The sequence below is a fragment of the Melospiza georgiana genome, chromosome 6 (genome assembly GCF_028018845.1).
Source record: "Melospiza georgiana isolate bMelGeo1 chromosome 6, bMelGeo1.pri, whole genome shotgun sequence".
In the NCBI taxonomy this organism is placed as follows: Eukaryota; Metazoa; Chordata; class Aves; order Passeriformes; family Passerellidae; genus Melospiza; species Melospiza georgiana.
In genome coordinates this window covers 49,504,419-49,516,484 of record NC_080435.1, presented here as the reverse complement: position 1 = coordinate 49,516,484, position 12,066 = coordinate 49,504,419, and the positions used below count along the sequence as shown (strand labels likewise).

The following is a 12,066-nucleotide window of genomic DNA, read 5'->3' as shown; positions in this document are numbered from 1 at the left end:
GGGAAAGTCAATTTCTTCAGTGGAGGACCGGCCTCTGTTGGAGCATCTGTAGTTTTGGTAATTTGTATGTGTGTTTAGTTTAGACTTAGGGTGATTGGTCATGAACACATGCATCCCTTTGGTATTAGGGTCTAAATATCTTTAAGAAACAAGGACCACTTTAGGTTTTGCCTCTTAGCTGATACTGAATAGTACCTCCCACAACTTCTAGGTAAAATGGCTGTTATATTTAGATGCAGAAAACACACAAAATATTATCAGGATCCATTGGCCTCTCTCTCTCTCTGTTAAAAAAATTACACAAATAGCTGTTACAGTTGTATCAGTTGAACAATTTGCAGATATTTTGTGTAATGCTCAGGTATATATCCAGTAGGAGGCCCCAAGCAGAAAAATGCCATTTTTCTCCAAAAGTAGATTAAAAACAGTTTACTGGAGTGTTTTTCTTGCAGTACTAGAAAATTATAAAATGACTGTGCCTTTTTAAAAAAGACCTTTCCTTGTCTTTGTGAGAGCTCAGTGGTGCTGGCAAAATCCATCAGCCTTTGCCCTTATGAACCACAGCTGGAAATTTTTGAAGTGGAAATTTTGGAGTTGTTCTGCAAACCCTCAACTGCTAGTTAGTTTCTTGGTTGGAAGCCTTGGGCTTTATCTGTTTAATATTCTAGTGCCTAGCATGAGGGGCTCTGAAAGTAGGTGATTTGGGGAAAGTATATCAAGTCATATCCAGTGTATAAGTAAAACTGTGGAAGTTTGAGATGTGTTGCCCAGTGTTATGTTTGCTGTTCTGAAAATAAAAGGGCATCTTCTTGACTGGTGGAAATCTCCTTGCATCAGAGGGCTGTGCTGTAATGGCACTTACTTTAAACTACCTGAGAATTTGTCTGAGTTTTCAGAAGATTGATTCTTACATTGTTGCCTCTGAAAGGAACACACTGCTAAAGCCCAGCATGCCCCTCCTAGTCTAGCTGGGGCCCTCCAGGTGACTAGACTGAAAAGGTTCATTAAACTGCTGTCCTTTAGACCACCCCCTGATCTTCACAGTAATTATTAACTGAAGGTTTCTTCTTCCTTTCCTTGCCTCTTACTGAATTCTCTCCTATTTTCAGGGAGAAAAAGGACTTGGAAGCAAGCGAGACTCCAGCACCAACTCATGAGATAACAATTTTTGAGCAGCCAGAGATATTCTACTTTGTAATTTTCTTTTGGGTGCTGGTCTACTGCCTTTTACTCCTTCCACAGCTGCTTAGCAACAAAGTTTGATCTGTGTGAGGTGTGGAAAATAAAGGGATGGTGGCTGGATTGCTTTGTGTATCTGCATATGAATATGTTCCTTCAGGTGAAGCACAAACAGAAATCCAGAACCTGGTATTTGTGTTTATTATCAGGTTGTTCTCAATTCCGCTACTGTTGTGCTATGACAGTGTCAAAGCACGTTTTATATTATGGTAATTGTGTAAATATATATAAAAATGATCTGATTTAGTAGATGCGATTTTGTACATTTGTGCCTTGCTTTATAAGATGCTAAATAAAACCAGATAATTATCAGTAGAAGTATGAACAATTCAGAGCTCTAGTCTTCAAAAATTATTCTTCTGGCTTCACTTTCTTATGTAGGGCCTGACAGCTATGGAAGAGGGATGGTGATGACTTACCTTGGGGTCTGACCACCTGCAAGGGCAAGGCTAGAAATGCTTCTTCACATTTTCCATTTCAAAGAGTGGGGGGGCAGAGCAGAGCTATAGGTAGTGAAACACACATCAGGAACTGATTACAGTTCCAGCAGCAAATCCAGTGGAGCAACAGAATCAGGTTGAGGGTTTATTGGGGTAGGTAAGTTAGAATTTTTAAGGATTTAAAGTAATTTTTATCCTGCACCTTTTTGTATGTTTGATTTGCAGGAAAAAATTGGGTATGAAGAAGTGTGAAGAACATACATGCTAGCTGCTTCTTAGTAGACTTTATATGGGAAATCTCAGGCCAGAAACTAAAGTTTTTTAAAAGTACCTCAGTGCTTCTGAGTCTGCTTTTCCTTCAATTTCTTTGCTGCTTTTATTAGCAAATCACATAAAGATTTCTCTCTTTTGCATATACAAAAAGTAATAGGTAACCAGCTTTGCTGAGGCTACTGTTAAGGCACTAGGGTGTGGTAAAAGAATTAGAAATACCTTTCAAGTGTCTATTTAAATTGAGAAAGAAATGAGAGATGTAAAACTAAATACAGAAAAATGCTGACAACGAGTATTGACTTCCTAGTGGGACTAAAGAGATTCCTGTGGCTTATCCATGGGCACTGTTGAGCTACTTCTGCCTCTTGCAATTTTTGTCCACATCAATGATCACTTTAAGATATTTCATATAGGATTTTTGCCAGAGAAGGTGTAATCCATGCTTTGTAGACAAAAGAGAAGTCTTCAATTTCATAGCAGTAGCTTCTCTCCATGTGACTTTTAGTGAAGTCACTACTTCTCATTGGCACATTTTTAGTTTCATGGTGTGCTTTATGAGACTATACCACATTGCTGCTTCCATCTGAAAGTTCAGAAGGCTGACTGCAATATGCTTCCTAAAATGAATGGGTTTAAAATTTTACTCTGAGTGGATATTAAATAATGGCTGTAAGTTTTACATATTTTGTGGTAGCATAAGTTGTATCCCTGCCCTGGCTGAGTTTTCAGATGAACTAATTGCACCTGGGATCAAGATGGATCAAAATATTCAGCAATTTATTTGCAGGTATTTAAAAACTGTCTGTAATCATGTTATCTGCTGGGGCAATCCTAACCATTCATCACACTTCATTCTTCTTCATAAGCTTTTTGTCCCCCTGAGATTTTTTTCCTGAGCTGCAGTTAGAATTCAGTAGATGTAAGGAATGACAGAAGATCTTAAACATTGAAGATAAAATTCTGAACACCTTTCAAATCTTTCTTATTCTGCCCTGCCACTGTTGATTAGAGCTGGATTCACCCCATGAACCTAGAAATAAGATCCATTGTTCTTGAGGAAGAGATGAAAATGTCCCAAATTAATTTGGTTTAAATCATCTTAAGTAAAAAAAAAAATTTTCATCTTCTTCATGAAATCAGTCAAGATTTTGAGTCAGCTGATTTTGTGATCAATAAACCTGTTTGTGCTTGTTGTAGAAGACAGTGATACCTTCTTCCAAAAGAAAACCTATATAAGAATTTTTGAAGGTGCCTTCTGGAAGTAGACTAAAATAGAAAGTTGAAGGGTTAGTGCTTTCGCCTCTGAAAGAATAAAACTTAGTACAAGAAACATTTTATGCTTATCCTGAAAACCAGGGAATACCAGGCTAGGGTATGGCATCTATTAAATAGCTGCAAGCAGCAGTGTACTACACTACTTTGGAGCAATATGTTGGCAGCTTTTCATTATGTTCCACTCTTCATAGGCTTCTTTGGTTTATGATAACATTTTCTGACCCTTTGTATCTTCTTCCATGTTTATTAATCTGCAGCAGAGGCTATTTGGAGTTGGATTGCAGTCTCTTTATAGGGCTTTACAGCTATCAAAGTTCAATCAAGTATGCTCCCCTCTTCTTTCCTTCCTCCTAAGAAAATGAATCAGGATGAGGAACTCTTTGGATGTCTTAGCTAAGGAACTGACATCCATGAAGAATGGGAAGGAGAACAGGAACGTGGTGATGCCAGAAATGTCATTACACAGTACTTTTGTCCACGAAGGAGAAAACCCAAGGTTTTCTTTGTTACTTGCCACTGATGAAGAGTGACTGATACATTGCAATGAGCAGTTTAAATGTCAAACAGCATCCCACAATTGTATTGGTCATCTCTGCCAGTGTTTCAACTGAGGTACACTTTCCAGCCTGTCCCCTTGAGAGACAGAGATTGCTTCTTCCACCCAAAATAGAAGGAAAAAAGCCAACTAAGTCATTCCATGATACTTGGTATTACATTGCTTTCAATTTTGGGGTTTGTTTTGTTGTGGGTGTGCTACAAAAGAAGCAGTGTACCTTACCCAGCCATTCCATGGGTGAGAAGACCCAGGGTGGAGCACTAAGAGTGATTACACTGGTCAATTGTGCTTTAAAAAACTGAATTCTTTAAGAGTTTTGCTTTTACCTCGAACTGTAAAGACTGACATCTGTATAAGCAGCAGCTTCCCCCAGTTAAACTGACTTGTGAGCCTGCATCTCTTCTTCCACAGCACAAGATCCAATTCCTTAATGCAAGGGCCCTGTTCTGAAAACACTGCTTGGTTTTGGGCTTTGTGGTCTACTCTGAGCTATTGCCTAAAAGCCTGATTATGAAAAGTTTATTATGGCAAAGCCTATTTTAACTTGCTGCCCAGAGGGCTGGCTGGTGATAGTGGAGGGTTTAAACCCTGGTGGGCAATCCATTGTCTGCCCATTTTCCAATAGGTATGTGCACTGTCTGAATACAGAAGTTTTTGCTGAACTTTTGCCTGGGTTGAAAAATGCTAAGCCTGAACTGACCACATATGGTATATTGATTTGGCAGCTGAATTCAGATACACAGAGGTACTGATCTGTTAAGACTCTTTTTCTAAAACCTGCTGGTTTTGAGCAAATGTGGGTAGCAGGGCATTGTGAAGTGTAAGTGTCAGGAAGTGCCTTGAGGATCACTGAATAAAGGATGTTTGGTGTTCACAGAAGCAGCATTAAAGACTGAGTGGCAGCTGTAATAGGATGGTTCAATGTCATTGTAGTCATAACTGCAAAGTGTTTCATCATGATTTTATAGAAAGTGCAAGGAAAGATACATCATTAAAGACAGAGCCCTACTAAACATTTATGGGGCAGATGACTTAGAGTTGAAGAAGTGAGTTAAACAGTCACATAATCTATAAACTGACCAGAATATAGCTTTTGCCAAATTGTAGGAAATTATCAGTGCAAAGGCAGGGCAAACACAGACTACAGTAAAAATCGACAATCAATTTTCAACGCCATGAATATTTTTGAGAGATTGAGCTCTAAAATGTATTTTTTTTGAGTTTCTAGATTGTAATGAATGTGTCTACAGAATTTTATGCAAAGCTTGAGAGTTCAGCTGTTTTAAAATGATTTTTTTATATAGCAGTGATTATTTTATCTATATATTTAATAGAATTGTAAAACCATTTTAAGAGTACCTGTAAAATTCTATGTATGTGATACGATTATTTATTAATTATGACTCATGAGAATGAACATTAAGCTATGCATTGGTTTTGTCATCCATTTGAAAACTGGAAACTGCAAACAGGAGAGGAGCTTTTAATGAACAGCAGATCTGAAAAGCAGGGGAAATGATTGAATACATTTGTGTGATTCTTAAAGCTGCATAGCAATATGTCATTTTGTGATGTTAAACTTTCAGCTAAAGTTGCAAAATATACTGAGTGATTGAGCTACTTTCTTCCATTAAAACTTCCTGAGGCTGAAATTTCTACATGTTGATATTTGGCGCCTAAACACACTTAAATCCAGTACATTTTCTGGACACTCCCAGTTTACTCCTGTTCAGTATCACTGTAACTTCTTTATTCAAGTAGTGCTCCACTGACTTTAAAAGGGTACCATGCTGTACCCAGTGGGGGTTTTTAGGGTTCTCTGCACTAATCCTCAAAGAATTTGAGCTTTAGGAGATTCACTTGGCCAGTGTGTGTGGTATCACATTCAGCCATCTAACACAATGATAATTATAACTGTGCATTATCACTTATGCTAGCTTTAAATACTTGGGAGTCCCTTTTTGCCAAGCACAAACGTGAATGCATCGAGAGATGTGTTCAGTTCCTCTACTTCTGTGGAAGTCAGTGCAACACATCTGTGTGCTAAGCACACACTACAAGATCTGGCCCTGAGGGCACTTAAATCAACATCAGCCGCACAGGCCAGGAAGTCGCTGAAGCCTGTGCAATGCCCATGCAAATCCAAGGTACACCAACCATGCACCACTCACTTCAGTTACCTCCATGTTACACAGAGCGTTTGTTTGCCTAAATTCTGCAGAATCAACCCTCCAAAGAGAGCGAGTTAACATCTACTTCTGTCTTCAATTAAGCGAACAGCAGCAGGGAACAAATAACTGGAAAGGAAGGGTGAGGTTTCAGGCTGGGGTGTGGCCCTGGAAGTTCCCAAACTGCGACAGCTGAAAGCTCATACCCTGACAATAGGTTGCCTGCTGTTTCCAATGAGCTAATGGGTAGCAGATCTGAATGGAGGTAAAAACCACAAAATCCTTTGTATTTCTGCATTGTGCAGGTTTTTGTCAAGTAAATAACTTCCCCTGGCACACCACTGATAACACTAATTTACAGCTGCCCCAATTTCCCATTGTTCCCATTCCAGGTTTGTATACAAAAACAGGACACACAGTGTGGCTTGTCCTCTCCCATTGCAGCCCAAGATCATGAAGCCATTCATGCAGGAGGATGGGATACATGTGCATTCAATGATATGGAAAAGTCATGGTCTCTGTGGAGTAGCTCGCTTGCTCTGTCCATTGCTTCACACAACTCCAGAGCTCACAAAGGGTGAAAAATTAATCCCTATTTTTTCAAGTGCCATAGTCATTTCAGGGTTATCTTAACTGAAATTGTGGAACATCAAAGTATTTCTTTCCTCCACTAAAGACATGGAAAACCTCCTCCCACTTTAGTGGCACTTTTAACAATTCCTTTCCAAGCAGCTGCTACTGCTGATACTGGAAAATGAGACCCATGCTATTTCTCTCCATAGTGGGGGGAAATGTCTTAAGTTTGTGTCTCTGGAACATAAAACTGGCCCCTGAGTGATTAGTATTTTCTTTTTTTTTTTAATTTCTTTTTCTTCATGAAAAGGTTAGAAGGACCAATAAAAATTATTTTACCTTAGTAAGAAATACTATGAGCTACCATTCCAAGAAAGGCTAGTTCCTGGTCATCACTGCTGTGTTAAGACCAGGTAATGTCTTATTCCCCAGTTTCCTTAATTTCATTGGGCCTTCCTGGAATCTCTTTGATTCACATAATAGATTTGCTGTGTCCAAGGACTAGTTTGTACAGGGGAGTCCTTACTCCATGGCCATTATTAAGACTGTAACAGAAAATCACTCTTGTTTATTTCAAAATGAGTGGTCTGATGTGAATCAAGTAACTTTCAATGTATATGCTGCTGAGTTCTTGAGAGAAACAATGGAGTCACATTTTAATGCCAAATAAGTTACACAAGTCAAATAAGTATTTTTACTGTAATGAAAAATTCAATTTGTACTTTTGTCTTGAACAAAACATTTTAGTAGGCATACCACCTTTTGCTATTGTATACCGCTGTGTAAAAAGCTGAATAAACTGTTTTACCTTTCTTGTTAAAGTTCTCTAGTTTAAACTGTAAAGTGCTAGATGGCTAAAGAGTTAATGAGGGACTGCATCCTAAATAAATAATTTGTAAGTAAGGAATGTAATATTTAAAATACATGTTTCTCTTTGACAAGTGAAATGAGGAATGATGATTTTTTAAAAATGAGAACAAATGCTGGGAGGATTTGAGTGGTGTCCAGATATACTGAAGGAAATGCATTTTCATGTACTATCAAATACATTTCTTCTGAATACTTTCTGTCAGGGGCTTGTATTGGATGTTTGCACTAGTTGATCAAAGCTAATTTTTGTGAGAAAGAACTAAATTCTTCTGTATAGCTGGTAAACAAAATGTTTCTAGAAATTGTTATGCTGTTATAAGAATAGTATTTACTAGTGAATAGCTCCAATTTATTTTACAGAATCTCCAATTTTGAAATAAATGGACAGGCTTCCTGTATCTAATCTGTTACCTGTGGGTTTGTCTTGTGGATTCTAATTGTTCAATTTATTAATAGTTATATATTGTATCTATTATAAATATTATTTTAATCTATTATACATTTTCAAGTCCAGAACCTAAGTGCATGTTCTAGGAGAAAAGACCTCAGTAAAGACTGCAAATTCATAAAGTGCATTGTTTCCCACTTGCCCAAAAAGCGACTTTTCATTTTGGAGGAAAAATCTAAACTTTTTTCTGGTCAACAAACAAATGGATTTAAATTGTTTATAAAGGGGAAGAATTTCTAATTTATTAATGCATAGAAAATGGCCTTATAAAAGGAAGCCATGGGAAAGGTTACAAAAACAGTTGGTCTTAATTATTTACTGTTCTTACAATTTATTTATCTGGGCTGTTTCTATATACTTGTTTAGATTTGGGGACTAGTAAATTACTAGCTGCAGCACCATTTCATATTTACTATGCACCTCCCCCTACACCTTAACTCCCCTTGCAGGGTATGAAAAAAAGAAAATATAGTACAATAGGGGTGGAATACAGCAGAATCAGCCCCATGATGTGTGTCCTGAAAAATATATCTAAATTAGATAAACACACTGAAAGGAAATGGCATATGGGAAAGGGATAGGAATGCTTCCTCTCTAAAGGAATAATGGGTATCACACTTTAGGACTTGTAAATATTCCTCTAATCCTTCTACAAAAATCAAATAATCTCACATGTTTTCAAAGTGCTTCTAACCACTTCTGCAGTAGTTGTACCTGCCTATTGGACCACCCTCCCTCACACATAAGTGTACAAAGCAAGAGAATATTCATGCTTCTGTTAAGAATTTGGGATATTTGGGCCCAGTCCTGTTAGCAACATAGATTTCCAGAGTCATAGAACAGTTTGGGCTGGAAGAGACCTTTAAATGTTACCCAGTCTACCTGCTCTGCCATGAGCACCTCCATCAAATCAGTTTGCTCAGAGACCTGTCCAGTCTGACCAAATGTTTCCAGGGATAGGGCATCTACCACTTTTCATTACCAAAACTTTAAAATTTCCAAGTACACTTTGTTTTTTTTGTTTTGTTTTTGGGGTTTTTTTGTTAGTTTGTGTTTGGTGGGTTTTATTGTTTGTTTGTTTGTTTTTGGTTTGGTTTTTTTTTTTGCTACTGACACTGTGGTTAGTGGAATTTGCAAATGCACTGGGGAGGGTGCAAGTGTGTGTGGAAGCAAAGTAAACTTTTACAATGGTATGAGATCCAAACTTTAGTTCAAATTCAAACATAGTAAGACAGGAACCGTTGGACTGATTTTCTTTTAACTACTCTGGGATAAAAGTAATTCTGACAGAAACTCAAATATAATCTCCCTTATCCTTGCTCTGTAATCACAATTACTGTAGCTTGAAGATGATGCACATGCAGTGTTGGAAACACACTGGATCCATCTGCATCTTGGCAGCAACAAAGACAAAGCACAGGGTTAATTTCAGATGAGGAGCCCTCCACACAGTGAGTATGCACTTGGCTTGTGCAGGAGCCCAGACCTCCCAAGGATCACCTGTGGCCATCACACATATTCTTGTTGTAGTGTAAACTGAAACCTTCATGCTCTCTTCAGGGCTCATTTTTCCTGGTCACTAAACAAAAGCCAGGAGGAGCAGGAGAACCTTCAAACTGGTGAGTGGAGACAGCAAAGCCTTTGACTTGAGCTGTGCTCTCTCTATGACAACACCAATATAGGGTGGTAATCTTTTCTTGAGTTGCTATTTCTACTGATGTTACAAGGATTATTTCCAGGAGAGCTAATTGCACAATTTGTGAGATGCCTTCTGTGACTAACTCCATTCCTTGGTGAGACAGTACCACTGGCTTACCACAGTCCTTGGCAAACCACACTTTATCTTGGAATATCATGTAATATATGATCAAAGCAAAATGTATAGCTCCATCTGCTGTAAATGCTTTGAATTGATTATTTTTCATTTCTTTTTTATGGTTGCTCTGTACCCCGGGGAACAGATTTATCACTGCTGATATGCATTTTCTGCATGTTAACAAGAATTGACATACATATAGATTTATACATTGTAAAGTGGTATTTCTTGGTTCTCAGGCATAAATGAGCATTAACAAGGGTATATCTCAAGGACATTAGGAACTTCTGTTAACTGTTGTATGACAGATCGTTTGCTTTGTGCCATTGCAGCTACTTGTGAAATTGCTCCCCTCTTTCAGTAAAAAAAAAAAAACATCAGGTGAAGTCGTAGGTGACTGGAAAAAGGAAACCCTGCAATCCATTTTTAGAAAAGGCAGAAAGGAAGAGCCTTTCCCCCTTGCCCCTCTAGTTCCCTGCTGGCACAAACCTGGAAGGAAACAGTGCAGGGCTCAGTTCTTCACAGGCTAACATCATCAGTAAACCTGGGCAAAACTTTTCCATTTTGCTGCTCATGTTCAGGAGATGTTTTTAGTCACACCAACATCCTTTGTGACTCCCTCCTTTTTCTACTTTTGATGTATTTCTAAATTTATAGGAAAAATTAATCACAGCATCCAAACTCATTGTAGGTTTGATGGCATCAAAAACAGCCAGGAATTATTTCTAGATGAGTTGGGAGCCAATTTTGGTTTAAAAATATTCTGTCTTTGTGAGGCATTCCAGAACAGCTAACAGAATTCAAAGCTCAGAGTTGAATACAAATCTTGCAGTTGAAAAATTTTGTTTTCCCTCGTCTTTTAGCCAGTGGTGGCTATAGGGGGTCAAAAATTGATTTCTTTCCTAACAGAACATTTCTTTTCTCCATCTTTCTTCCTTACCAGTGATTTAAATTTGTTTCGTTTAGTGATGTGTCACTGTGATAGACATACTTTGGAGACTGTAAGTAGAAGATGATGGAGGAGATCATCAGTCTGAAGAAATCCAAGGAAAAAGCAGGGAACTCTGCCTGGGAAATGTTGCCAGGAAACAGAGGAGTCAGTTTCCAAATGATGTCAGCTCATATGCTCATGTCAGTAATTTAAAGAGGTAAAAAAAGAAAATATTACTGAGGTTTCTCTTGCACTAAAGAAAATATCCCTGGAATTACAAAGTCTGGGTCACTGAAGTAGGAAAGCATGCCAATTTTTTTTTAATGCATTCTAGGGTGAGACAAAGATTCATGCAACCTAACACCTTCTTAGAATCTAAGTTTCAGGTTTAGAAATAGAATCTTCTTTCTTTCTTCCAACTTCCTTCTCTACAATCATACCTGCAGCTTTTTCTCATGATACATTGCAGGTGTTGTAATTAGCACCGTGGTTTAAAACGTTTTCAACTGCTCTTTCCAGCAGTGATTCTCAGCTAGGAGCTGGAAAACCTGGCAGCCAGACTGGGGGCTTCTTGAGAGGAAAACCTCAAGGAAAATTTCCCAAGTGGAGTGCAGAATAGACACATCCTATCCTGGCCAGAGGAACTGGGATGCAACACTTGGGCGCGCACTGCCTCGGTGACTGGCAGCCTGTGCCAGAGTGCCACACTGAGCCAGGCTGTGACAGGAGGGCACCGTGGCTGGCACCAGCAGCAGGCAACAACAGAGGTCACCATTGTCTCAGCCAGGAATCTCTCCAGAGCCATTTCAGACCCTGATGTGAGCGGAGCTGAAATGCCTGGTTTCCACTAGCGTGATTGGAGAGTTCTGTAGCATGAACAAAGTTGTGACAAAGTGATTTTTAATGTCAGTTTTCCTCTTTTCTAACCCAAACAGAATCTTTCTTTATTCTTAGTCATTAGAAAAAACCAGAAAAGCCTCCACTCACCATCCATTACTAATTTTATTAAAAAGGGAGATAAATGTCTCTATTTTCTTGTTGTCTAACAACAGTTACCCCATAGAGTAAATATCAATATTTATAGTACTAAAGATACGGGGAAGGCTGTTACTTGGTACATTGTGACTTATTCTTTCCCAGATTTTAATAGTTGGGCAGTGTGTCCTTTTCATCCTACAGCCTGTTTGTTTTGGTTTTAGGGTTAGTTGTGTGTTTTTTTACCAAACTCTGAATCCCAACCAGTTTGAAATATGTGGAGTTTTTCAGTTGCGTTTCACATCTCACGAGTTCATCTCACATCTCGCGAGTTTATCTCGCTTTAAAAATCTTTGTAAGGAATTTGTGAAATAACATAAAAGATAAAAAACATAAATTTTTAATTTAGGGTTAAACTCTGAGGGTTAGGTCTGATTACACAAATATATGACATCAAATATCTGTTTCTTAGAATAGAGAGAGGATAATGGGGACAGGATTG

The 12,066-nt window shown here is 38.3% G+C and overlaps 1 protein-coding gene across 2 annotated transcripts in view; it reads left to right on the top strand.

Annotated features, from left to right (window-relative positions):
* Positions 1-7,804, top strand: part of CLMN (calmin) — a 76,400-nt gene extending 68,596 nt beyond the window's left edge. For both annotated transcript variants that reach the window (XM_058026078.1, XM_058026077.1), the window contains exon 13: positions 1,110-7,804. In XM_058026078.1, coding sequence (XP_057882061.1) covers positions 1,110-1,263 — 154 coding nt within the window. In that variant the 3' untranslated portion in view covers positions 1,264-7,804. The remainder of the gene's footprint in view (positions 1-1,109) is intronic.
* Positions 7,805-12,066: the final 4,262 nt, after the last annotated feature.